The following is a 24,751-nucleotide window of genomic DNA, read 5'->3' on the forward strand; positions in this document are numbered from 1 at the left end:
AGAGTTGCAAGCGGAGCTGGACTTCATGCTTCATCTATTTACTTCCATTGCGGCTGGTTAGTGTTGCCTGCCAGGCGAAGGCTTGTGAGAGTTGTGCTGCCAGACAGTACCTGGAGACGTCCCGCACCCCCAGGCCTCCCTCTGTTGTGCCCCGAAGCATGACTCTCTTGGCTATTTGTTTTTTTTTTTTTCCTTCCCCATATGTATTTTAGCAACCCTATTGTAGCTTTTGGAGCTCTTTCTCAGGGATGGTGACTGGGAGGACGAGGCTATGGTAGATTAGTCTTGGGACTGCATTCATTTTCAGGGCCGTGATTCTCCCTAGCCATGACACTCTAGTTTATGCCAGTGCCCCAGGTCATTCCGCAGATCCTTGAATAGTTGCGGCAAGTTCGCCTGGTATACTCGCTGAATTTAGTTTGGTATCTTGACCTCTAGGTAAGTGATGTGGGATCTAGTCCAGAGGATGGGGCTTGTGTCTGCCAGCGCTTCTCTGCGTTTCTGCAAAATATGAATTCCCAAGGCATTCGATTTTGCATAGTTGACCCTAAAATCTGAGGCCTCTCCAAATGTCGAGATCTTTTGCCAGAGAGCTTCCAGGTAGCCATCAATCTGGGCTAGGTTTAGGAGTACGTCATCTGCATACATAGATGCCTTATAGCAGCTGCCGCTCACCTCTAGGTCTTGTATTCGCGGATTGTCGCAAACTCTAGTTTCAAACGGTTCCATGGAAAGTGCAAATATTAAAGGTGATAGGGGGCAGCCTTGCTGTGTGCCTCTGGATATGGGGATTTTCGGGATCTTGTGCCGTTTATTTTCAGGGATGTAGTGGGATGTTGATAGTTGGCAAGGGTCCATTTAATGAATCTTGGTCCGACGCATAGTGGGCCAACGTCTATTTAATGTACCCCTGGTCTAATCGGTCAAACGCCTTGTGAGCGTCAAGTGAAATCACAGCTAGTTCTGCCCCGGTCCTGGATGCGCTCTCGATCAAATTTAGGGTTTGTCTAGTGTTGTCTTGTGTGGTGCACCCTGGGATGAACCCTGTTTGGTCTGGGTGGTTTAGTTCGGGGATGACCCTTGCCAGTCTGGCTGCCAGGATTTTTTAGAAGATTTTAGCCTCATTGTTCATTAATGTTATAGGTCGATAGACACACTGCTCTGGGTCTTTTCCTGGCTTTGGGATGAGCACTAAGGATTTTTCCATGGAGGGGGTGATGCTTCCTGTTGTCAGGAAGGAGTTAAATAGTGTTGCGAGTTTGGGGGGCTAAAATGTAGGCATATGTCTTGAAGAATCGTGCTGTAAACCCCTCAGGGCCTGGGGCTGTATCTTTCAGGGATTTTATTGCTTCCGTTACCTCCTCTGTTGTCAATGAAAGCTCGAGGGAGTCTAGTTAGTGTGGTTTCTCTCCTCTATGGGTGGCCTTCAGATAGCTGGTTTTGCTGCTTTCCTCAACATGATCTCCCTGTGGTGGTTCACCATTGCCTCCATCTTATCCCCCTCTGCCTACAGAGTCGCTTTGTCTAGGCCCCTAAGTGTTTGGATATTATTTCGGATGTGTAACCTTTTTAGCTTCAACACCAGGAGCCGATTTGCTTTTTTGCTATTCATATAGTAATGTTTTTTAGTATACGCTAATGCTTAGGCGGATTTATCAGCTAGGTGCATTTCGAGGGTGGATTATGCTTTTTTGAGTTCTCTAACTGTTTTAGTGGTTTGGTGCTTTTTGAACCCTTTTTCCAGTTTGCCACCTCTCCTTTAGCCTAGTTTGTTGTAACTGCTCAACTCTCCTTCTCGCCGCAGCGCAATTAATCGGAGCTTCCCGCAGCACTCTTCATTGCATCCTAGATCGTTGCCTCAGAGCACCACAGGGAGGTGTTTTCCCTAAAATGACAGACAAGTGCCATGGATATTTAGTCTCTAATTGCTTCATCCTATAGCAGTGAGTCTTGTAGCTTCCAGTGTCTTTGTGGCAGGTTGGGAGGCCCTGTACTCGCACTTGGGCTAATAATGGGCTGTGATCTAATAGAAATCTAGGTTGGATTTGCACCTCTTAAATGCAGGGGAATCGCACACTGGACAGCAGAATTAGGTCTATTCTAGAGAGTCCTTTATGGACATGGGAATAAAATGTGTAGTCATGGACTCCTTCATTAGCGAGTCTCCAGCTGTCTACTGGCCCTGTTTCCCTCAGAAATACATCAAAACCTATTGCCCAAGAGTAATCTTCCCTTTTGGGTGGTAATGTTTTGTCATCATGTGGGTCTAGGACCAGATTGAAGTCTCCTCCTATGAGGAGTCGGCCTTCCGTGAATGTGATGTCTGGTATGATGGTGCGGAGAAATTGCTCTTGTGCACTGTTTGGGCAGTATATGAAGGCAGAGGGTTATGGGTTGTTCGAGCAGGTGACCCTTTACTGACAGATATCTCTCCATCAGAACCTCGTTTTACCGTAATTCTTGTTAGTGGCACCTCCCGGCTGAATAGCAAGGGCACCCCCTCTTTTTATCCCCACAAAGTGGCAAAATAGCACCCAGTGTATCAGCTAAAGTGAATCAGTTTCTCATCAGCCTCCAGGAGGTGTTTTTCCTGCAGGCATACTATATCGGCAGAGAGCTCGGCTAGACTGCGTTATACTGATTTTATTTTCCCCAGAAAGTTGAGGCCCTGCACATTCCAAGTCACCATGCATAGTTCTTTAGTAGTGTCAGCTGTCATGTTTGTTCTGGGTTGTTGCGCTCGTTAATCCCGAGGTTGAGCCTCTGCTCTCTGGGGTGGAACTAAGACGTTCCCTGTTACTTTCCATTCTGTCTCTCTCTGATTCCTCTTTTCTGCTTCTCCCTCTTAACCATTCCCTAAAACCAAAATGTTTCTAACAATTGATGGATACGTGTGGAGTTTCTGACTTCTTGAATGATTTCCTCCTTGACCCTAAAGAAGTGCACTCTCGCCAGGACATCCGGTGGGGTGGAAAGTGCTTGTTTTGATCTGCTTTGGTGCACCCTGTCCAGCTCCAGTGGGGCGCCATCAGGAAGCGTCAGGATAAAGTGGAAGAGGTCCCGAGTGAAGTCGCCTAACTCTGCATCTGTGATGAAGTTTGGAATTCCTCGGAGGCGGATGTTATTGCAGCTGGAATGGTTTTCTGAGTCTTCTTGCTTGAGTTCCAGGGCCTCCCATCTGGCCTCCAGCGCTGTGATCCTATCTGCTCCTTCCCCTATCTCTGGTCACACAGTGTGGTTTCGATCTCGGCGGTTCTACTTTCAACCTCATCCATTCGTTTGTCAAGGCTGGTAATTTTCTTCATTAGTTCCTCAGTGCCTTTTTGATATTCTTTGGCCATGGCTGCCAGTAAATCCTGAAGGTCTGTCTTGGTTAGTGCTTGTGCAGGAGGAGTGTTGCTGAGATCAAGATCTCCCCCTTGGGTCAGTGCCTCAGCCCTTCACCCCCTCCCACACCTTTTCGCCTTCTCCATGGCGGGCGCTGAGAGCAGGGTGGAGATGGCAATTTGCTTCGCTGCTTTAGGGATTTTTGCCATTTCTACTTTCGGATTCCAAGGGGGGGCACCCTGTAGTCTAGATTGTGCCTTGTGGCGTTGTGTACGGAGGTGTATCCGGTCAAGGTTCTACTGACGTAGTTCTATGCAGTGCAGTACTGCTGCTCCTCCTTGTATGCGTGCTGCGGTGTGCTCCTGTGGGGTTTTTGTGTTCAGCTTGCCAACCTTCTCACTCCTGTAGTGTCCGGCTGCTACTCTCTTCCCCTACGGGCTGCGGTGCTTCGAGGCTGCCTTGTGCAAGCGGGGAGTGGGTTTCTGTGTGTGAGCTCTATGTAGCTCTTCGGCTAAACTGCTAAGCCGGTCGGAGGCCTCCCGAATAGGCATGGAGGGGTAGCGATGCAAGGGTTGCTGGTTGAGATGTTCCTGAGCTCAACTGCTCCACCTGTGGTGCTTGCAGGGAGGTATTTATGAACTCCAAACAGCGTTACTTGTGTTTGTGAGCACCAGGCTTTGTTTTTTCCCAGCGTGGATGTGGTTTCGGTTTGCATCTGCGGTTGTAGCGGGGCCCTCGTTCAGCGAGAGGGCATCGTATTGCAATTAAGTCTTGTTCCCTGTCGCAGTTGGATACTGGCAGCCCAGCACGGGTCAGTGCGCCTCCATTAGGACACCAGGTCAGAGCGGATGGAACGGAGGGAGGTTAGGGGGCTGCCCCCCGTGGGCACTGTGAGTTCCGCTGTTGCTTATTCAGTGAGTGCAAACCGGCCCCTGGCGTCTGCCTCGATTCGGGGAAGCAGTTTACCATTGTAAGTGTTCCTTGGGAGTTTCCTAGGTTGCGTAAATGGCTTCCTCCCAGAAGCTGGCTGCTGATGTTGCATCCACCCGGGCCAGCACTCTGCCTCCGGTTGTATCAGAGGGAAGACGGGCAAGGGGATGGTACCTTCAGGGACGCTGCGGGCTGCGGGGTCCACTGCCGTCGGCTGGATTTCCGCTTCAGTCCAGGCACGCTTCGCCTTGCTAGCTTTTTTGGGGGAATCCACTCAGCGTTGTAACGGAGCTGCCGGGGGACCCATCCTTCACTTTGTTTCCCTGCCGGAGCGTTGGTCTGCTTCCCTCATTGGGTCGCTCGAGGGCCGCTGTTGTGTGCTGGAGGTCATGATATGAAGTGGAGGCATCAGCGCTCACTTGGGACTGCGGAAGACACTGTTAATGCTTCAACCGTCTCGCGCTAGTCTGGGTCCGTCCGCCATTTTGCATGTTCTTTTGGCAGGAGTGGTTGCATGATGCCGTGGCTTGGTGTGTAGGAACGGGAACACATACCAGGTCTCGAGCTGGCTCGTCGATCTCCATGTTATGCTCTGGCTTAGCGCTGTGTTTCGCTTCAAACCGCGTTTTATAGAAGCTTTTATTCGTTTGGTTGTCGGGCCAGGGCCGAAAGCTCTCAGGAAGCCATGCCGTGCGCCACGGCTCCAAGCCACAAACCCCCTTAGCCTGCATTATTAAGAACTGGACACAAACTGCACTCAGTTTACGTGCGTTTGAAGTGCACAGTAGAAAGGACTTGTGAAGTTGCAAGAGAAGCTGTGTGCATGCCGGGTTTTATGGAGACAGACTACAGTCCTACCGCCTGCCAGTTAAGGGTCCTTAAAAGTGAGGCTTGTGCGGCCGAGCCACTCTCTTCCTTGCTGGATGAGGGAAGAAGTTTGACCTCCTGAAAGACTTCACTCAACGTCAGGCTCCTGTGTTGGGTTGCTAAGCCCATGACCATGAGGATCCCTCAAACACTATTTGCAAAGAGACACTACATGCCTAAATTAATACATACCGGGCGAAAAGAGTAGCAATGAAAGAGGTGGTCATGGGTAGAAAGTGAGATCAGAAAACAAGATAAGGACTTGATTGGTGAAATGACTCGCATGGTATTAAGGCTTAAAACTCAATGAATACCAAAAATGAATTAATAGTTTAAAACATTTGAAAAGTACACAGAGCCCAGAGCTGCTGAGAAATCGTGTATTATTCAAAATGTTTGTGCTGCTGAAATAAAAGCAAAGTATGTTGACATGTAATGTTAGCATCTGTCTCATGATCTAGGATTCAAGCAAATAAGAGAAATCTGAAATTTAGGATCACAAGGTTAATTTTTAGTATATTTATTTATAATGCGCACCAGACCCAGGGACATCTTGGCGCAGAAGATAAGAATATGTTCAACTTGGTTACATGAAATGCATGAGGAATAATGCAATAGAAACAACAGTATGTACACAGTAAATTACGTGAGCAAGTAGCATAGACTTAAGTGAAAGCAGTACATCAGGAAAGGTGTCCAAGTGGACTAACACATAATAAATGAATCAGAAGGCAGAAGGGTTTGCGTGAGTAAGGAGAGTCAAGAGGGTGTTAGCCAGAGTGATTATCATTTTCTTTTAGCCAGTTGGTCAGCTTCTGTCTGAATTTAGAGAAGGACTGGGGTTCTCTAATACCAGGAGGTAGGGAGTTCCACAATTGCACAGCCGTAACTGGGAAACTGTGCTCCGATGGTGGAGAGTCTGAATCGTGGTACTTGGAGGCAGTTGGAGTTGGCTGTTGTAGTCGGTCTGGAAGAGGTTTTTTTTACAGATTCTGTCCGTAAGGTATGGAGGTGCACTATTATTAAGACGCTTGTGGGTAAGGGAGGCAATCTTAAGTTGGATTTTATCAATGATAGCCATTTGTATTTTCTTCTTGTAGAGGATATTTGATCATTTCTATTGATCTTAAGTGCTGCTCTCAGGGCATTGTTCTGAAGAACCTGTATTTTATGGATAGTCTGTTTATTCGCGCCAATGTAGAGCGCGTTACAGTAATCCAATTTGGAAAGAATGAGGGCCCTGGCGAGCGTAAGGCAGCTGTCGGTGGAGAGGAATTGTTTACTGGCTCTGATAAGTTTGCATGTATATGCGGTAGCAGAGGCTAGGGAGTTGACTTGTTTAGAGAAGTTCAAGGTGGCATCTAGGTCTTCACTTCCTTTGCTACTTTTATGTTATTACCATCAATAGTGAAGTTGGCATAATCTGGGCTAAGTTTGGATATGATGGTCGAGGTGCCTAAAATAATAAGCTTGGTTTTATCGTCGTTCAGGCATAGCCCATGGGTGGCCATCCATGCCTGAACGATGCTGTAGATTCTATTCACCAAAGCCAGATCCGCGGTGTAATCTCCGGAAAGGGGTAGGAGGATTTGGGTATCGTCAGCATAGTTCGTGTAGGCGATACCCAAATGGTCCATTTCGTCGAAGAGGGGCTTAGTGAATACATTGTAAAGTGTTGGTGACACACAGGATCCCTGTGGTACACCGCAGGTTATCGGGATAGGGTCTGCTGAGGCCGATGGTGAGAAGACTCTCATGGTCCGGTTGCTCAGGAAAGACTCGACCCAGGTTATATCCCCCTTAGAGAAGTGAGCAGCGGAGTCTAGGTGGCTGCATAAAACTTTGTGGTGAACCAAGTCGAATGCAGCCGAGGGGTCTAGAAGGAGGAGTAGGGCTGCTTGGCCTTTATCTCTAAGCTCATCTATTTGGGCCTTAAGATCAATTAAGGCCGTCTCCATGCCATGTTGAGGGTGGAATTCGGATTGACGAGATCCTAGTAGGAGATTGGATTCCAGGAAGTTCTTAATTTGAATATAGGCCACTTTATCTAAGATTTTTAAAAGCAATGGCACAGTCGTGATGGGCCTAAAGTTTGTGGGAATTGCAGGGTCAAGGGTTTGCTTTTTGAGTAATGGCAGTATCCAGGATTCTTTCAGATTGTTCGGGACAGTACCAATAGTGAATGAGGAGTTGATGAGTTTAGTTATGAAAGGCGCTAGTTCTCTCGCAACGTCCTTAATAAGTTGTACCCGGCATTGGTCACCTTTGCAGTTGGATGGTTTAAGTCCCAGTATGACCTTCTCCATCTCTATGGTAGATACTTTAGAGAAGCTAAAGCGTGTTTCTTGTTTGCAAAGTGGTGGGGGAGCTAAGCTCTGATTAGTTTGACGTGCTAGAGAGGCTTTCTTCTGTGCAATTTTGGTTTGTAAATTGCCGGCTTTGTTGGTTAAAGTGTGTGGGATACTGGAACACCATTGTTTATCTTTGATACAGTCTTCCTGTGGTACAATAGGTATTTCCAGCTCTTTCAGAATACTGAACATTTCTTTGACGCTAGATTTGGATTGAGATATTCTGTTATTATAGGTTTCCTGTTGGCTAAGAGGATGTGTTTTTTATATTGGGTAGAGATATTAGTAAGGTTTAGTTTGTTTTCTGCTGATGGGGAGAGCCTCCAAGCTGTTTCAAGCTTTCTTTTAAGTAGTCTAAGGTCCTTTAAGTGAGGGGTGAACCAGGAGTTGAGGTGTTTTATAGGTTTACTTTTTCTTAATTTAAGTGGTGCGATATTGTCAAGCGCTGAATTCATGATTTCGTTGTACTGTTCGACTAGGGAGTTGGGGTCCATGTTGTCCGGTACAGAATTAAGTTTAGGTATTATGTGGGGTAGCAATTTTTCAGCTGTCATAAGTTTTTTTGTTCCTCGTAAGTGTAGGGGGGGCAGGCGAGGAGGTCTGGGCCGTGGCTGTGTTGGTTGCCAGTGTGAATACTAGGAGATGGTGGTCTGTCCAGATCTGGGGAGCAATAGATGTGGTATTTACATCAGTTATATTCTGCTATCCAGTCGAGGGTACGACCTTTGTTATGCGTGGGTACGTTAACTTTCTGGAAGAAGCCAAGCTCTTTCAGAGTCATAGCAATGGCAATGGACTGGTTGTCCTTGGTATCGTTATAGCCTAAGTTAAAATCACCTAACACTAAGGTTTGGGAGGTGTTTTTTAAATTATCGGAAAAGGCCGTGGATATATCTTCCGTGAAGGTTCCAATGGCACCTGGTGGTCTATAGATAAGAAAGATATTCAGCGTTTGTGAATTGGCAGTGGCGATTTTGACCAAAAGGCATTTGCAAGATTTCATAAAGGGTGTTGTGACAATTCTCATATCTGAGTTAGTCTTGGCTATAATTGCTATTCCTCCACCTCGAGAGATGTGTCTATCTGCTCGCAAGATAGTATAGTTATCGGGGACTGCTAACCATAGGGCAGGGCCTGCCGCAAAGCATTTTCTTTTGAGTTTCCTGTTAAACCAGTGCCACCTTTACGAGGAATGGAGACAACTGGTCTCTTATCAATGGCTGCCCATGTGTTTCATGTACTTGACTTTAGCTTGATAGTCCACTCTGTAGTCCTGAGGTATGTATAGAATGTACATAATTAAGATATTGGAATATATAATCATCTCCCAGAGTGTAACCTTAAATGTCTCATCAAATACAGCGATTGTGTACTATCACCTGAAAACGAATAGAGGTAAATTAACCATTTACTACCCTTAACCTTTGGTGTTGCCCTTACCTCCATTAATTTTAGACAAGGTGGACATTTTGGAGGTAAGCATAGCAAACTGCATCATTGAAAATAGTCTGTTTTTCCTCAAAATGTTGAGATAAGTTGTTTGGCTAATCTGAAGCATAATTGAGTGTTTTAACTTCCTGCTCCGCTAATGGATTTCTAAACACGATTATGTTATTTCTGTATGCAATGATATGTGATTCATTCTTATTCTGGTTGGTTTTTTAGATTGCAGCCAAGGAGCTCAACATTTTCTGTCATGTAGACCACAACTTTATGACTGCAAGCATACCAACTCACAGACTGTTCGTTCATGTACGACGACTTGTTGCTAATGGATACAAGGTAATGTCTGTCTTTTTGTAGAACTTACTTTGTTTGTGTTTCTATTACTCCATTCTATTTATTTCCTGACCTGGAAACTTTGGAAATATGGTGCTTCTCAAACAAAAGTCTCTTTGAAAAGTGAGATACACCGGTTGCAATAGATTCTTTAGGTTAGGTAGAATCCAAAATTGCTTTTATCTGTCTTTGTGGTGGTTGCCCAAATAGATAGGCGAGACTTAATTCGTACCAAATGAATGTTGGCAGGAGCATGTTTTTTCTGCAGCTGGAGTCTTAAACCACTGCACACTCCCATGCACTCCTGGTATTCCTACTCTGTAGAGCCTTTAGAATAAATAGCTGGTTCCATCTTCCGCACTGACCTACATATTCATGTGCCATGGAGGCAAAAGGGAAGTGCTGTCTTTCTTAGTTAAATATGCAAATGACACCTACCTCTGCTCCAAACCCTTAACACATGAGCAGACCAATGATATAAAATTGACTCTAGGCCAGTGTAAGGGTGCAGTAGTAAGACTCCGACACAGAGGGGTCCTTGTGGTTTGTATAAACTTTTATAAAGTGAAAAAATAAAAAGTGAACCCTATCTTGCCCTAGCTCTAAGAGGGATTTCCCTGACTCAACCAAAATTACTAATGTCAGAGTCATAGCTCTGCCTCTCACACTCTATGCTACACTAAATAAAAAAGGATATATTCCTAGTCCATAGGACTGACTCGCTTACCCTGGACAAAAAGGCAGTTCTTGGTTTGAAAGTTACTAAAGTTCAGTCTCAAGTGTTTGGGAATGTCTCCCTTCCCCAGCTTTCCTCTTGCTTATAGCACAGTTCAACAATTGGTGGGGGGGAATGTCTCTCTTACCCGACAGGCCTCTCATGCTTCTTTTCTGTCTCTGGGGATCCCAGACACTGGGTGGCAGACCTGTTCCCTTTTGTTGCCAGGTAACGACAAAGAATAGTGGCTTGGATGTTCCTCCAAACTGCGAGGGGTCCCTGACCCTGTTTGGCAGGCATGGTTCCCTTCTGCCAGGCAATGTGACGAAGAGGAGGGGTTTGGATGCTTCTCCAAACTGTGGTGGGTCCTTGACCCTGGTTGGCAGATCTGGTTCCCTTCTCTGCCATGTCTCTTAGTCTAAAAACACAGAATTGGTTTCCCCGCCTGCCAAGCTCGCTCCGTGTTCATATGTATTACTCTCACAGTTCTTTACACTGTCTCTTAATCTCATGTGCAGACTCGGTTTACTCTCCTGTCAAGTGTTGGTTCAACTGAATTACTCTCACAGTTCCTTTCACCTTCTCTCTTATTTGACAGTGCTGGGTCGCCTTCCCTCCAAGTACTGTCACAAAGAAGAGTAGGTGTCCTTGTTACGTGTGCCCTTCTCCTGTAATGGTCCCAGACACTATACTCCTTGTTACAGTGTATTGATAATGTTTCTCTTAATGTCCCATAGGGGTTCTCCTCTTTCCCCCACTTTCCATGCACTGTTGCTGGCGCTTTGGGGTTCATCTCGGCTTGCTGCAGCGGCTCTGCGGTTTCCCGCCCTGTTCGGCATGTCTCTCCCAGCTGGACCGCATGGTTTTGCAGTGGTACATTGCCGGTGCTCTCCCCAATCAGCTTCTTGGTTCTCCTGGCGTGTCCCCTGGACACTGTGCTTCTAGTCTTCCAGCGTTCTGGTCTCCCCCTGCTGTTTTCTGCGTTGAGCATCCACCGCAGTCTCGGTTCCTCCATGGAGGATCTGACTCTCGTCAGTTTTTAGGTCTGCATTAAGTAAGGTCTGTAGTTGGAGACTAGACCGCTCATGCAAGTTCATCTGCATGAGCCCTGCAGATCCGCACCTCATTCTCGTGGTATCCAGTCAATATATCTAAAACATTACAGAGTGGTACATTTCAGAGTGGACCATAATACCGAGAAACTCAGCAAACCTTAATAAAATAAAGAAAGGGACGTGTGGTAAAGGGGTTCAAATGGGTCGGGTTGGGGTGGCGTTATAAGGGTAACAAAACGGGGAGCTTGTGGACCCCCCCAAATAAAATAAATAAATGTTTTTTCAGTATTTTTTCCGCAATGAAATTTACCGCTCTGTAATTGTGGTTGGTAAAATCACATATAACCTTCCTCATCACAGTTTCTTGACTTGGATCTTCATGATGGCTACCCCCTATTCTTTCTCATCTCAGTCCTTTCTACTTCTTGAGTCTTATAGAAGTACATGGGATCGGAGGATAGGGATGGGGAGAGTGGGAGTGAAGGAGGGGTGTAGGTGTTGGGTGGATCTCGTGTTCTCCCATAATAGTAGAGGCTTCCCCTCCCATGAGATCCATCCGCTGAGTACCACCCCCAGGGGGACTATCGTGTAGCGGCCTCACCTCCCTGGCCTCATGGGAAGGGGCTCCCCTGCGGAAGCAGTGATGATATTCATCAGCCAATCGCGAAGCAAATGATTAATTCGATTTGGGTGCACAGAATTTGAAAATGTATGGTTTCCTGCGGGCTTATCACATATCTGTTGTGAAGGGACCTCGCGGAGACGGGTAAGACTTTTTCATTAAGGATTTATTCAGGTTAAGAGGCAAAAGACCCCCAGCACATCAGTAACATCTGATGTAGGCAAAGGGCTCTCTCCAACTGACAAACATTGAATGCTGGGGAAGGAACACATAGCGGGGTGCTCTATGACATCATCAGAACCAGGCAGCATTGACGCTTCTAGCCATTAGCATTGCATAATGTCTCCCCTTCCCCAGTCATAACAATTATAACAACAAAGCGTAACAATAACTTCACAACACATCTCCCTCTTTTTCATTAAAGATTTCCACCAACTCTTTTCATCTTACACATGACATCTTTTTACAGTAGCAATACAGCCTTTATTCCAAACCTGACCGCCTGCTACACGCACCGCACCTTTCAACACCGCCACAACTCTAACTGGATCGGAATACAACAAGTCACCCTTCTTTCTCACCACTCCCTTCTTAATCCTCACCCAGTCGCTGCACTCCACACGCAATTCCTTCTTTCCTCTCCTACTATTTTCACGCATGACCCATTCAGTCTTCTTCTTCTTGAGGGACTGCCTCACCTCTTCAATGACCACATCAGACTCCCTGCTCCTGACTAACTACGGCGGACACGCCATGGAGTAAGGTTTTCTACCTCTCATAAGTTCGAACGGACATAAACCGGTGGTAGCATGAGGTGCCATACGCAATGCCCACATCCTATTCTGTATAGTTGCCACTTTCTCAAATCCACACTCTTCCCCCATGCGAATGCTCTCCATGACACATCTGTTCAACCTCTCAACCACTCCATTAGTTTCAGGATGGTACAGAGCTGCCTTCTTATGGTCCACACCACACTTTTCCAAATACTTGGGAAAACATCCACCAGTAAATTGCGTCCCGTTGTCTGTAAGGACACTTCGCGGGAGACCCTCACTTGCAAATATCTCTTGCAAAACCTTAATCATACTTTCTCCTGATATCTCCCTCACAACTTTGAACTCTACCCACCTAGAGAACAAATCAACAACTAGAACCACAAACCTTCCCTGACCATATCCTAGATCAACAGGTCCTAATATGTCCATAGCCACCTCACTCCAAATCTTAGATGGAACACCAACATCAATTAATGGTTGCTTTTTGGCTTCTACACCCTTCCCACTTCTTATACAAAATTGGCACTCACTCAAATGGGCTTCAACTTCTTTATCAAAACCTGGCCACCCGTAATCTGTCCTCAATACTCCTTTTGTTTTTGCAGCACCAATGTGTACACCGTACGCCAGATCGATAATCTTTCCTCGAATGCCCACTGGTGCTACTGCCCTCTCCCATCTAAATAATATCTCATCCGCAACAGACAATTCATCCTTCACTTCCCAAAACGGTCTTTCTTCCTCCAATAAAGTTCATTTATTTGGCCAAACAGCCGCGACCACATACGATATCACCTTACTCAAAATCACGTCCTTTATCTCATCCAACCATTCTTGTTTGGATACAATGCCTTCCGTACTCACAAACACCATCTCCATGTTATCATCTTCGATCCTATCCTGGGAACTAACCTTTACTCTAGACAAATTGTCCGCCAATGTGTTCTCTCTTCCGGGAATCACCTCCATAACAAATTTGTGGGCTTGCAACCTGGTGACCCATCCGGCCACTCTTCGTGAAATTTTGTCCAGACCTTTCGTCTCAAAGATTACTTTCAACGGTTTGTGATCCGTCCGGATAACAAATTCCACACCCCAGACAAAATTTTTAAATCTCTCTACAGCCCAATAACATGCAAGAGCTTCCTTTTCCAGAACTGAATAACGTATTTCTGCACCTTTTAGGCCACGAGAAGCATGTGCTATGATAACTTCCGAACCATCATCTTGTTTCTGTGCCAACACAGCTCCCAGACCGCCCTCACTTGCATCTACCGTAATGATGGACAATTTTCTAGTATCAAAACATCCCAAAGGTTTTGCCATATCTATTTCTTCTTTGATTCTCGAAAATTCTACATCACACTCACGACTCCATATGAAATCAGCACCTTTCCTCAATATTTTCCTCATCTCGATAACTTTAGTGGCATAGTTCCACTAATTTTTGATAAAACTCTGTCATACCTAAAAATGAACGAAGTTCACTTTTTGTGGTAGGTTTCTCGATTTCCTTTATCGAGTTAATGATACTTTCCTTAGGTTTCACCCCCTCAGATGACACTTCGTGACCCAGATAATCCACCTTAGATACTGCAAACTTACACTTCTCTTCCCTTAACGTAATGCCTCTCTCTTCAAGGACTCTCAATACATCATTCAAACTCCTGTCATGTTCTTCCAACGTCTCACTGCATATTAGTACATCATCTTGGAAACAAAATACTCCCTTTACAGATCCAAGCAAACGGTCCATAATCTTTTGGAACACTGATGAAGCCGACGCTAACCCAAATGGCATTCCTCTGAATTGAAAAACACCCTCGTGCGTAATGAAAGCTGTAACTTTCCTACATTCTTCTGTCAGCTCAACCTGGTGGTATGCAGACGCCATGTCAAGCTTGGAAAATATCTTCCCCTGGCCCACCATGGTTAACATCTCACTCATGTTCGGCAAAGGGTGCCTGTCGACATCACACACTTGTTGAGCTCGCGCATGTCAATGCACAACCTCAAATCACCAGAACTCTTCTCTACCACCACAACCGGTGACACCCACTCGACTCCTCCTGCTCTCTCAATCACACCCATCTGTAGTAATTTCTTTAGCTCATTCTTCACACCTTCTCTCAAAGAGAAAGGCACCGGCCTGAGTTTAGCAACAACAGGCACACTACCCCTTTTTAGAACAATTTGGTGTTGAAATCCCTTCACCTTTCCCAAAGTTTTCTCAAAAACACCATTGTGGTCTGTTACATACTTATTTGTCTTACTGCACGGCACAAACACTTGAAGCACTTGCTCAGGGTGATTGGGATCTAATCGAATAGCTAAATTCTTCTGTTCTCTCCATCCCAGCAATAATTGCCCTTTCTTGGTAACATATACTCTTCCCCTACACTTCCTCCCTTTGAAATCGAAATCACACCATACATAACCTAGCAACTCAATGCGGTCCTGATTATACCCTCCAGGATTGATATCCGGCTCACTTTGTCGGGCACTTCTCCGCACATCTCCTTCTCAAATACACTTCTGGACACTAATGTAATCTTTGAGCCAGAATCAGCCATCATAGAAACTTCATGACCATTCACTTTTATAACCGCATACGGTCGCTCGCAGTCATCACCATTTTCGCCATCCATCACAACATTTACTGTATTAACAATGACATTCTGCATTGGAATTATCACTTCCTCTTCTGACGATCTTCCCTCTTCTTCCTCATTGACGTACAGGACCTTCTTTTGGCTGGATTGCCCAAATTGGTAGTTCTTACAGCAGTTAGCATAATGACCCTTCCTCTTACACTTTGCGCATGTTGCTTTACGGCCAGAGCACACAACTGATGAAGCAAAATGCGTACTACTCGCACATCGAAACAGTCTGTCCTCTTTTCTCTCTGTCCTTTGCAATGGATCTTGGTTTCTCTTCTCTTCCCCGACGACTTTGCTCGATTGCTTAGTTTTCCCCCTTCTTTTGCTTTTGTTATCTGCAACATTTAGCACCTCACTCTGGACTTCCTTGAGTTTGCTAGTTTCATTCTTACATAATTTAGCGACACATGCCAAAGAGTGTTCCACGCGTTTAGCAAGATCTAGAACTTCATCAGGATTGGGGTCGTCCCTCAACCACAATTCTTGACATATCTTATTAGATCTACGATGAGTCATGAACTGGTCGCGAATGTGTTCATCAAATGTTCCTTGAAACCTGCATGTCAACGCTAAATGTCGCAGAGCCGTTACATACTCTTCAACTGATTCGCCTTGAGTCTGCATCCTCATACGAAAATTGTATCGTTCCAATATCGTGCTGGTCTTGGGATTGAAATGTTTATCCACCTTAAGTAGAGCCATATCAAATTCATTGGTTACATCACCACCGCTGTCTTCTCCCGTTAGCTGAGGTAGCGTTTCATATATTCTCTGCCCTTCGTATGCCAGAAAATACAGCAACAAAGCCAACTCCCTTTCACCTGAGTACGATGTTCCCCCAGCTGCATTCATGTAATGTAAAAAACCTTTACGCCACTGAGCCCACCGTATCTTTGCTGGACCTGGCACTGGCATGAATATTGGGGGACCTGCAATTCCAGGCAGACCTGCCATACTTCTGGGCGTGGACTACTTCGCGCTTGACTTTATTTTTCAATGAACTCCGGGATGTATGTAACTGCCCTCCTTGTGGTAGATCACATGAGCCTTTGTCACCCTCGGACCTATCACAAAAGTCTTGCACCACCTTGTCCTCAGATACACTGGTGGCTGGACACACTCCTTGTGACCGTCTTCATGATTTTTTTTTCTTTTGCTGCTTGTGCCCCTTCTTCTTCCACACTGAGCACGACTCAGACCACACAGGTGCTTCCTGACTGGATCCCACGTGCGAACACCTCCTCCTCTTTGATATTTTTCTCCCACTTCCCTGCTCAAAATGGGTTTGGCCGGTGGTCCCACAAGCTGCTGTGTGGGTGAAAAACGTGCCGAAAACTTCAATAAGGTGCCTTCAAACTCTCCCTTCAATTTGCAATATACATGTATATGTATCGCCTTCAATGTCCCTTTTTATTTGTGGCCTTCCTCTCCCCCTTTTTAAGGTGTCCCTTGGTGCTGAGTCAATACAAAACGACGTTCGTTAATTTCCCACTATTTCTCGCACTGTGGATGAATAGAATGTCTGTTCTTCAATTTCTACGACTCTTATACACTGAATGAACCTACGCCTGCTTGTAGCTGCGCTTCTATTACCGCGCTTACGGTAACTCTCCCTCCCGGTGTACGAAGCGCTGCTACTTCCCTCTTCCGGGACACGCGCAGGCCTCAGCTGGCGGCAATCGGGTGTCGAGGCTCCAACTACAAGGCGGGCCTGACTTTGATCATCTCCGGTGCGCCCCGTCGCATGCAAATCGGCCTACAGCTGTAACGCGAACAGCATTCGCCAAGCTCGCAGGGTGGGGAGCATTAGCTGCGCTGCAGCACTTACTTGGAAGGCAAAGGCGGCGATGCTGCTGTGGAAATGGGTGGCGAAAGGGAGTATTTTGTTTAGGGAGAAAAGGTGGGCGCCGCTACTACGCCAGGGAAAAGCGGAGCGTCGCACGCTTCTGGATCACTGCTGCTGGGGTTCTTCGAGTCTTCAAACCTCCTGTCAACATCCCATCATCGTCGCCAATGTTGTGAAGGCACCTCGCGGAGACAGGTAAGACTTTTTCATTAAGGATTTATTCAGGTTAAGAGGCAAAAGACCCCCAGCACATCAGTAACATCTGATGTAGGCAAAGGGCTCTCTCCAGCTGACAAACATAGAATGCTGGGGAAGGAACACATAGCTGGGTGCTCTATGACATCATCAGAACCAGGCAGCATTGACACTTCTAGCCATTAGCATTGCATGATGTCTCCCCTTCCCCAGTCATAACAATTATAACAACAAAGCGTAACAATAACTTCACAACAATATCCTTTCTGCATTACATTCTAAAATGTCTTATCTTTATCTTATTCTATGTAGAGCCAGACAAAGGTAGCCCTCTAGCAGTGCCATTTTTATACAAAACACCCAGGCTGGACGGTGCTCCCGGAATCTAAACGGCAAAACCTGCAATACAGCAATACCCTCCCCCATAATTATACAATTGTTTCAATATAGAAAAAAATCATATTAACTTTTAATTGAATTACTTAAAGGTAATTAGACAACAATATTGCAGAAAATAACTTACAACATATTTGTCTAAATAAGGGGCACTCCTAAATTTTGCTGCCTTGAAAGTGAATTGCTGCCTACTTTTTTTTTCCAATCGTTTCGCTCTCATTTGAATCCTCTGTTCAGCTGTTAGACTGTGAATACTCAGTTTATTGGATATCCTTTCTCAATTTGCAACAGCAACTTGAAATGTAACCAATATCCTGAGGGCGGACCACACATTTGAAAACAAATCTTTCTTTTGTATGGTGAGTATATTGCAACAAAGAAAACGTAGTAGTGCAGCGAGTTTGCAGTTGGAGCTGGAAGCACTGTCGATTACCTCCTGTGTTTGGTCGGATGGAGAAGCTGGTGACACCTATTCTCCAGTTACCTGTTTTAAAAGCCGACACTTGCGCGTGGTGCGGCGAGTGTGCAATTAATTTGATCACAGGAGCAGTGAGGTGGCGCAGCTGGTGTTAACGTGAAGAATGATGCACTTCTTGAGAAGCAACTCTACTGCTACCTTTTCCATGTTGGAGGACTTGACTGTTGATCCGCCTAACAGTGAGCACATTTCAATTTAGACTTTCGATTCCTTGCCACCCTTCTCTTCGGCTTTGGTGGGGGGTGGAAGGGAGTCCCCTGTTTGTATGGGCCCCAATAAAGGTGACTTCACACTTACCGCCGGAAATATTTTTTTTAAATAACTGACTTTAAATTTAAAAAAAATAGAAGTGAGGGTGACATACCCTCCTCTTCCAGATTATATACATCTCTGGGATGGGGCTGCAGTGAGAGGGTTGCACTGGGCTCTGCTGATCTGTCTACTCGTAATACCCTGCCCATGTCAGACATGCTTGAGCTGTTTACCACTGAGAGAGACTACCAGACAGTGTCATCTGTGTTTTCAAACTCCTCTTATGTCTTGCCATCGATTTCTACTTCAAGGAGGGCTCTTTCACATCAAGACATCAGTGCCCCACCACGCCGTTGGTAGCACTCAATTTTCTGCTTAATTCCCTCGTAAAGGTGTAGGACCTGATTAGTAACAAGGTGGAATTGGACACTAGGCCCTTGAATGACATTTAGAATAGTCTACATGCACTCTCAGAGAAAATCACGGGCCCACAGACCTCCTTCTCGTTGCTGCAAGCTGAACCGCTTCTGGATTCCTGGATGGAAAATCACTGTCAAACAGAATTAGGTTGCCCAAGTTCTCCGCCAGACTCGCCACTATCGTTGGAATTTCTGGAAGAATTCAACCAGCAGCTATGTGAATCTGACATCTGGCCAGCCACCTCAGTCATTTGTATCATCTTCAGGGGGCAAGCAAGTGCGTCCTAACGAAGTGTACCTCCACAAAGCAAGGGTCAAAAACTAAGAAATCAAAGAGTAAGGAAAATGTAATAAAAGGCCATCTTCTAAATTCTTTAGAGCATTATTTTACAAGAAGCACCACCACCCCGTGTCAAAGGAGGACTCCCTGGCAGAGTGTGTGGCTCAGTGATCAGAAGATTCTGTAAAAGTTGCCTCTGAGTCCTGACCTAGCACCTGAAGAAATAGTCCACCAACCCAAAAAATTAAAGCAAATGCAAAGGTAAATTATCTGCGTGGGGATGTAATTGCTACATGTTCCTCTATGGTTACCACTACAGGCATGCAGAAAGAAGACCTTACTTTGAGTAACTCTTTCCGGTTGGAGCCTCCACAGGTTGACAAGCCTTTAAGCTTACCATCTGATTCCCGAGATGACATCTTCAGAGGATATGGCCCCTGAAATGTTTGTAGGATGATTCTCACATTCCACAGATCTTGAGGGGTTCTTCTTGGGTGATGGGGGCAAGAAGGCTCCCTCGGGGAGAACATTTTGATAGCACTGTGTTCTCTTCCTGGGGGGAAAAGAGTCAGAGCAATTTATTAACTTTGTTCCAGCAGATACCGCCTTTAAGGCTCATTACATCTCAAGACGTGGACTTGATTGATTTTAGTCACGACTCAAGAACGGACATGGTAGTAATAACAATGCCATCAGGTATAATTTAAGGGAATTGTACTGGCTGGGACAGATGATATGAGAAAGAAAGGCTTTGACATTTCCAAGTTTTTTGATCTTCTAAACTTTAGGGGTCAGAGCTACATTGATGCTAAGATAGGTGACCTTCACGTCCCACAAATGTCATGCTTTCCAGGGGCAGACCAAGATCGGGGAATAAAACAGAGAGGTCCCCAATAGGAGGAAGAGCTGACGGTCCAGAATTGGTCATGGTTACCCAGCATATTGGCAGGGAAGGGGAGCCAAATGTCGAAAGCTATGCCTGGTTTTTAGCAAACAAGAGGGTGGCCAGATGGTGTCGTGTAATACAAGGGGTCATTATAATTTGCTCTACAGTTTGGAAATGTGTGCTGTGCTGAAAGCACATGACATTATCAATTGCAAGAGCCATGGCTATTACAACCAGCTGCCCTTGATGGCTTTGGGATTGGCATACAGGGGGCAAAGAGAGGGAACAAGGGGATGCTGCAGGCAGGTTGATTAACTGCGGTCAACTCCTCATGTGCAGAGAAAGTTAGCTCCTTTGACGATAATACATTGGGGATCTTGGCAGCACACATTATCACGAAATAGGAGCATATTAATCTGTTACTGTTCAATGTGTACTATAATCAGTACATTTCTAAACTTGAGGTCTTTCTTGCCTACCTGATTGAGATCTTAAGTAGATCTTAAGTAAATGGGTGGGCCAGCTCTGGAACGGTCACATTATTTTGGCAGGGATCTCAATTCAAAATGTCACTGGGGTTCACTGTGGTTACAGTTTTGTGAGGCCTGGTCTCTTTTTTGATTTAATGGAAACATTATTTATTTTATTTATTTGCATTTTTAAAGCGCTCACACAGCCCGGGGGCATCGAGGCGCTGTTAAAGGAATATGTCTTAGTTGCATATTTATAACGCGCTTAATATCCAGAGGTTTCTAAGTGCGGATCCGGGGATGGAACCTGTGTTGCTTTGTGTTGGCTTGTTTCCAAGGTGAGCACGTTGCCGCTGAGCTATTCTCCCGGGATTCAGGGAGATCTTCCAGGGGGGTAAGACCTGGCACTGCAAGAACTCACTGTGAACTATTGACTTTGTTTTTGTTTCTGAATTTGTTTTCAGCAAGTGCAAGAAATTGGGGATAATTGACACAGTGGCTAGTAACCACAGTGTCCTATCGGTGTTTTGTGACACTTTTTATCCTGTACATCAGTAAATATGGTCCCCAGTTATTGAGATTACTGGGAAAAACAAAGTTATCGATAGATCGATTTTAATAAGTTGATTATAATGGTAATGGACAAGAAAACAGTTAAGGTGCCAGTCCTTTTCCCCCAAAGGATTTCCCTAAATTTGTCAGATCTACTATAGAGGGTAGTGTCAACTTTGGTGGGCCAGTAGTCCCGAGACACCATAAATTTGACAAAGACATTCAGGAGATTAAGAAAAATATGAGTTCCCAAGTGATACGGGTCAAATTGAGTTGAATATCATCTGAGGTAAATGGGAATTTATTGCATAAGATTCGTCAAACCTATAAGAACACCTTGAAAGCATTACAAGGTAGAATGCACCAGTCAAATGGGGAGCAAACACTGAATACCAGCTTAAGGAAATCCGACATTAACTTCTGAAAGTTGGCGACGGTCACTGAAAATTCTCAATCAAGTATCCAGGAAAATCCCATCCTAGAATCTGCTTGGAAGGATTATTATTCAAAATTATATTCCCCTCAGAGTTCATATAGCGTGGTGGAGGACAAGATTGGCGTAGAAGCTTACCTTTTGAAGAGGATGACAAAAGCGTAATCATTGCCCATTACAATAGTTTAAGGGCCTCCGACCCGTATAGACTTTGCAATTGTGTTTTCAAAAATAATCCAATAGTTTGGACAAGGATACTTACCATGCTGTTTCATAGACTGGTAAGCAAGGGAACTACCCCGTCTTCCTGGAAGACTTCTATTTTTGTGCCTATATATAAAAAGGGGCCGAAGTTGGACCCCATGAACTACAGACCCATTGCACTGTTGGATGAAGATTGCAAGAGCTTTGCCTCTGTAGTTCTGAAGGAATTTAACTGGGCTACGAGTCCTAATATCCTAAATAGATTTCAAACTGGGTCCAGGATAGGCTCGAGCACCTCCCTAAATGTGAATTTGATAGATTAATTGTACCGGTTCTGCTGGAATAAGTTGACGGGCCCAGTTTATTTGGCTTGCATAGACCGGTCGTTAGTTTTCGATGCTGTTAATAGGACTACCCAGGGAATTTCTAACCACTTATTGAATAGCTTAATTCATCTGCATGCAGACCCTAATCTGCAAGTCAGATTGAACCTCCAGGGAAAAATCTCTGATCCCATTGCCACAGGAAAGGGCATTGCGCCAGGGATCCATTCTTGCACCCTTCCCTTTTCACCTCTACACCACAGACCTGGGCAGAGAACTTGCACAGGGAGCCTTCATCTCCCTTAAGATCAACAAGGTCAAAACGGATTGCATTACTTACGCCGATGATGTCATTCTTCTTGACTCCACATGTACTGAGCTGAAACGACTTTTGTCTGCATTCCGATACCTCGACGAATAATCTTGTAATATATATCAAAAAGTTCAAAATTATTCAGGTCTGGAGCACTAGAATTAACAAGAGGCCCATTTAACTTGTGGTTGAACAACAGAAACCACAAACACACTAATGAACTAAAATATCTGTGCCTTACCGTTACAGCAACTCCTTCATAAGTGCTATTGCTGACTAGACTGAAGACAAAGGTTGCTCATCTTAGAGCACAATTGCAGTATCTATCTTATCGTCATGGGACACTTCATAAATCCCTTGATCAAATTATATGAAAGGAAGGTTATCCTGGCATTGATGTATGGATTAGAGAATCACCACCTTCTAGATAATTACATCTAATTACTATCTAAATTTGAAGGATTGAGGTGGATAAAAATGTTGTCTTCCACCTTGTATACCTTCAGTCGTAATTCGTTAAGAGTTAGGGTTCAAATTACTGAATTTCTATCATTCATGGAGAAAGAAAACGAACCCTTTGTAAGAACTTGCTTCCCCTTCAGAAAACACCCTGTATGAACTAGTTGGTAAGAGCCGACAGGGTGAGACTCTTGACTATGTGTAAATGTGAAACTATCTTGTATAAGAAAAGCATGATACTCCCAAACCTATTAGAGAATCTAGGACGAGCTAAACTATCCTGGATACTTCAGGACTGGTGTAAACCGTAACGCTCTGCTAATTTCCATATCCAATATAAGAAAGTAGGAGAAAGGAGCGTCTATCTAACTAAATCGCCCTTTCCTTTCCTGAGAAGGATGATGATTTTGTGTTCAGTAAATGGAATCGGAGTACAAGGTATAAACTTACCCTTGAAGAAGCACTTTGTAGATTCTGTGGTGTTGAGTGTGAAACTCAAATACTTATTCGATTTGTAGTGTACTATTGAATGAGAGTATTATACCACGTGATTCATGACCCCAAGGTTTATGACTGAAGTATTTTGGGCAAGGATCATTCAGGGAAATTCGTTAAGAATGATATATGCCTTTATGAGCTTTTTGAAGAGGATTAACCTGATGGACTGGAATAGTGTAAATTAATGGATTTTTGGTAGGAAATGCTGCTTGGTTCTTTTTAAAGTGTTTCTCTTTTGTGTAAGGATTTTGTTTCAACATTTTGAACTTTATTAGTTCTTTTTCTGTGTTTTAAAGATTAATGTATAAGTATTTTAATGTGTAAGGTTTAAACGAAACATTTAACACAATAAAAAAACTTTCAAAATAATAAAACATTTTACTATACACAAGTCAAACATATTCAACTTATCAATTATTGTATTCTAGTAAATAGTACACATGCAGGTGATAGCATCCTGCAATCTACATAAAAGCTATAATGCAGGGTTCCATGTCTTAAACAAAGAGAACATCCGCCTGAGAAATCTTTGTGTATTGGTTGTCTGCTTATCATGAATTAATGCTATGTGACAGTGCAGTACCACCTCTTTGAGGTGACTGCCACTGTTGAATCCTTAATTGAGGAAGCAGTATGAATACTATTGTTGCTACATCCATATTTAGTTAGCTTCATATGATTTCAAATTCGAGGACAGCAAATCGGTTTACGGTTTAGTGTATTTCATTTACCATCTTCTCCTAATATTGGTGCCAGCCTGTCTGGTTGGACTGCATTGCTTTTGATCAAGTATATTTCAAGATGTAACTAGTACAGATATTTGTTCATGCTTGGGTTTGAAGAGCTCTACGACTACTGGATGGCTTCTCTGTGCCTTTCCGGTGGGACAAGGATTTTCCACAGCACAAAGAGGGGCTAAACTCTAAACAGGTTTTCAGCTGTTAAGGAAAAGAAAAATGGTGTAATATTGTTAAGCAAGGCAAGTTCCACAGAAAGATTGCTTTGTGAAGGAATCTTCTGCCTCCGTTCGAATTCTTCTGAATTGAATTGATTAAAAAAGGCAAACGTTTTGCGAGTGTAGGCTGCAAGCTGGTTGGTACTTTTTACATTTCTTCACGAACACTGGACCAGTATCATATTAGGCTCTGTGAGCTATTCATAAATATGTAATAATTATGCTTGATCATACTGGTAACCAATCTAGTTGGTGAATGACTTTCAAAACTGATGCCAGAGGTCCTTTAGGTACAGTCGGCCGAGCAGCAGAATTCTGATGCTTCTGTAGCTGATCAAGTTAATAAGCAGATAGGCCATGATGCCCCATTCACCTAGAGGATGCTCAAGATTATAAGAAAATCTGCTGCTTGGATGTGATGCTCTTAAGAGAGGAATGGCATTGCCCATCGAAGATCTGTAAGGAATGGAATCTCGTTTTTGCAACTACAGAGATTTGTGGCGCCCGTGACAGTTTGGAATCAATACCTCCTCCTAGGTTACATTCCTGCTTAACTGGCAAAGGGCAAAGCCCAGAAAAGAGGGGCCGGTTTTTAAATGCTGTTCTTTGTTGGAGAGGCCTACCATCAGAATCTCGGTCGTGAAGGCATTTAATGTATTAATTACCACCCAGCTGTTACTGTCCTTCATGCTCCTTCATGCAGTGAG

The 24,751-nt window shown here is 44.6% G+C and overlaps 1 protein-coding gene across 4 annotated transcripts in view; it reads left to right on the top strand.

The window, feature by feature from the left end:
* The window catches only part of MSH3 (mutS homolog 3), a 2,767,116-nt gene that overhangs the window by 218,669 nt on the left and 2,523,696 nt on the right, over positions 1-24,751 (top strand). For all 4 annotated transcript variants that reach the window (XM_069627552.1, XM_069627549.1, XM_069627550.1 and 1 more), the window contains one exon: positions 9,141-9,257. In XM_069627552.1, the coding sequence (XP_069483653.1) occupies positions 9,141-9,257 (117 nt within the window). The remainder of the gene's footprint in view (positions 1-9,140; positions 9,258-24,751) is intronic.

This window comes from Ambystoma mexicanum, chromosome 6p (genome assembly GCF_040938575.1).
Source record: "Ambystoma mexicanum isolate Mex_15411 chromosome 6p, UKY_AmexF1_1, whole genome shotgun sequence".
In the NCBI taxonomy this organism is placed as follows: Eukaryota; Metazoa; Chordata; class Amphibia; order Caudata; family Ambystomatidae; genus Ambystoma; species Ambystoma mexicanum.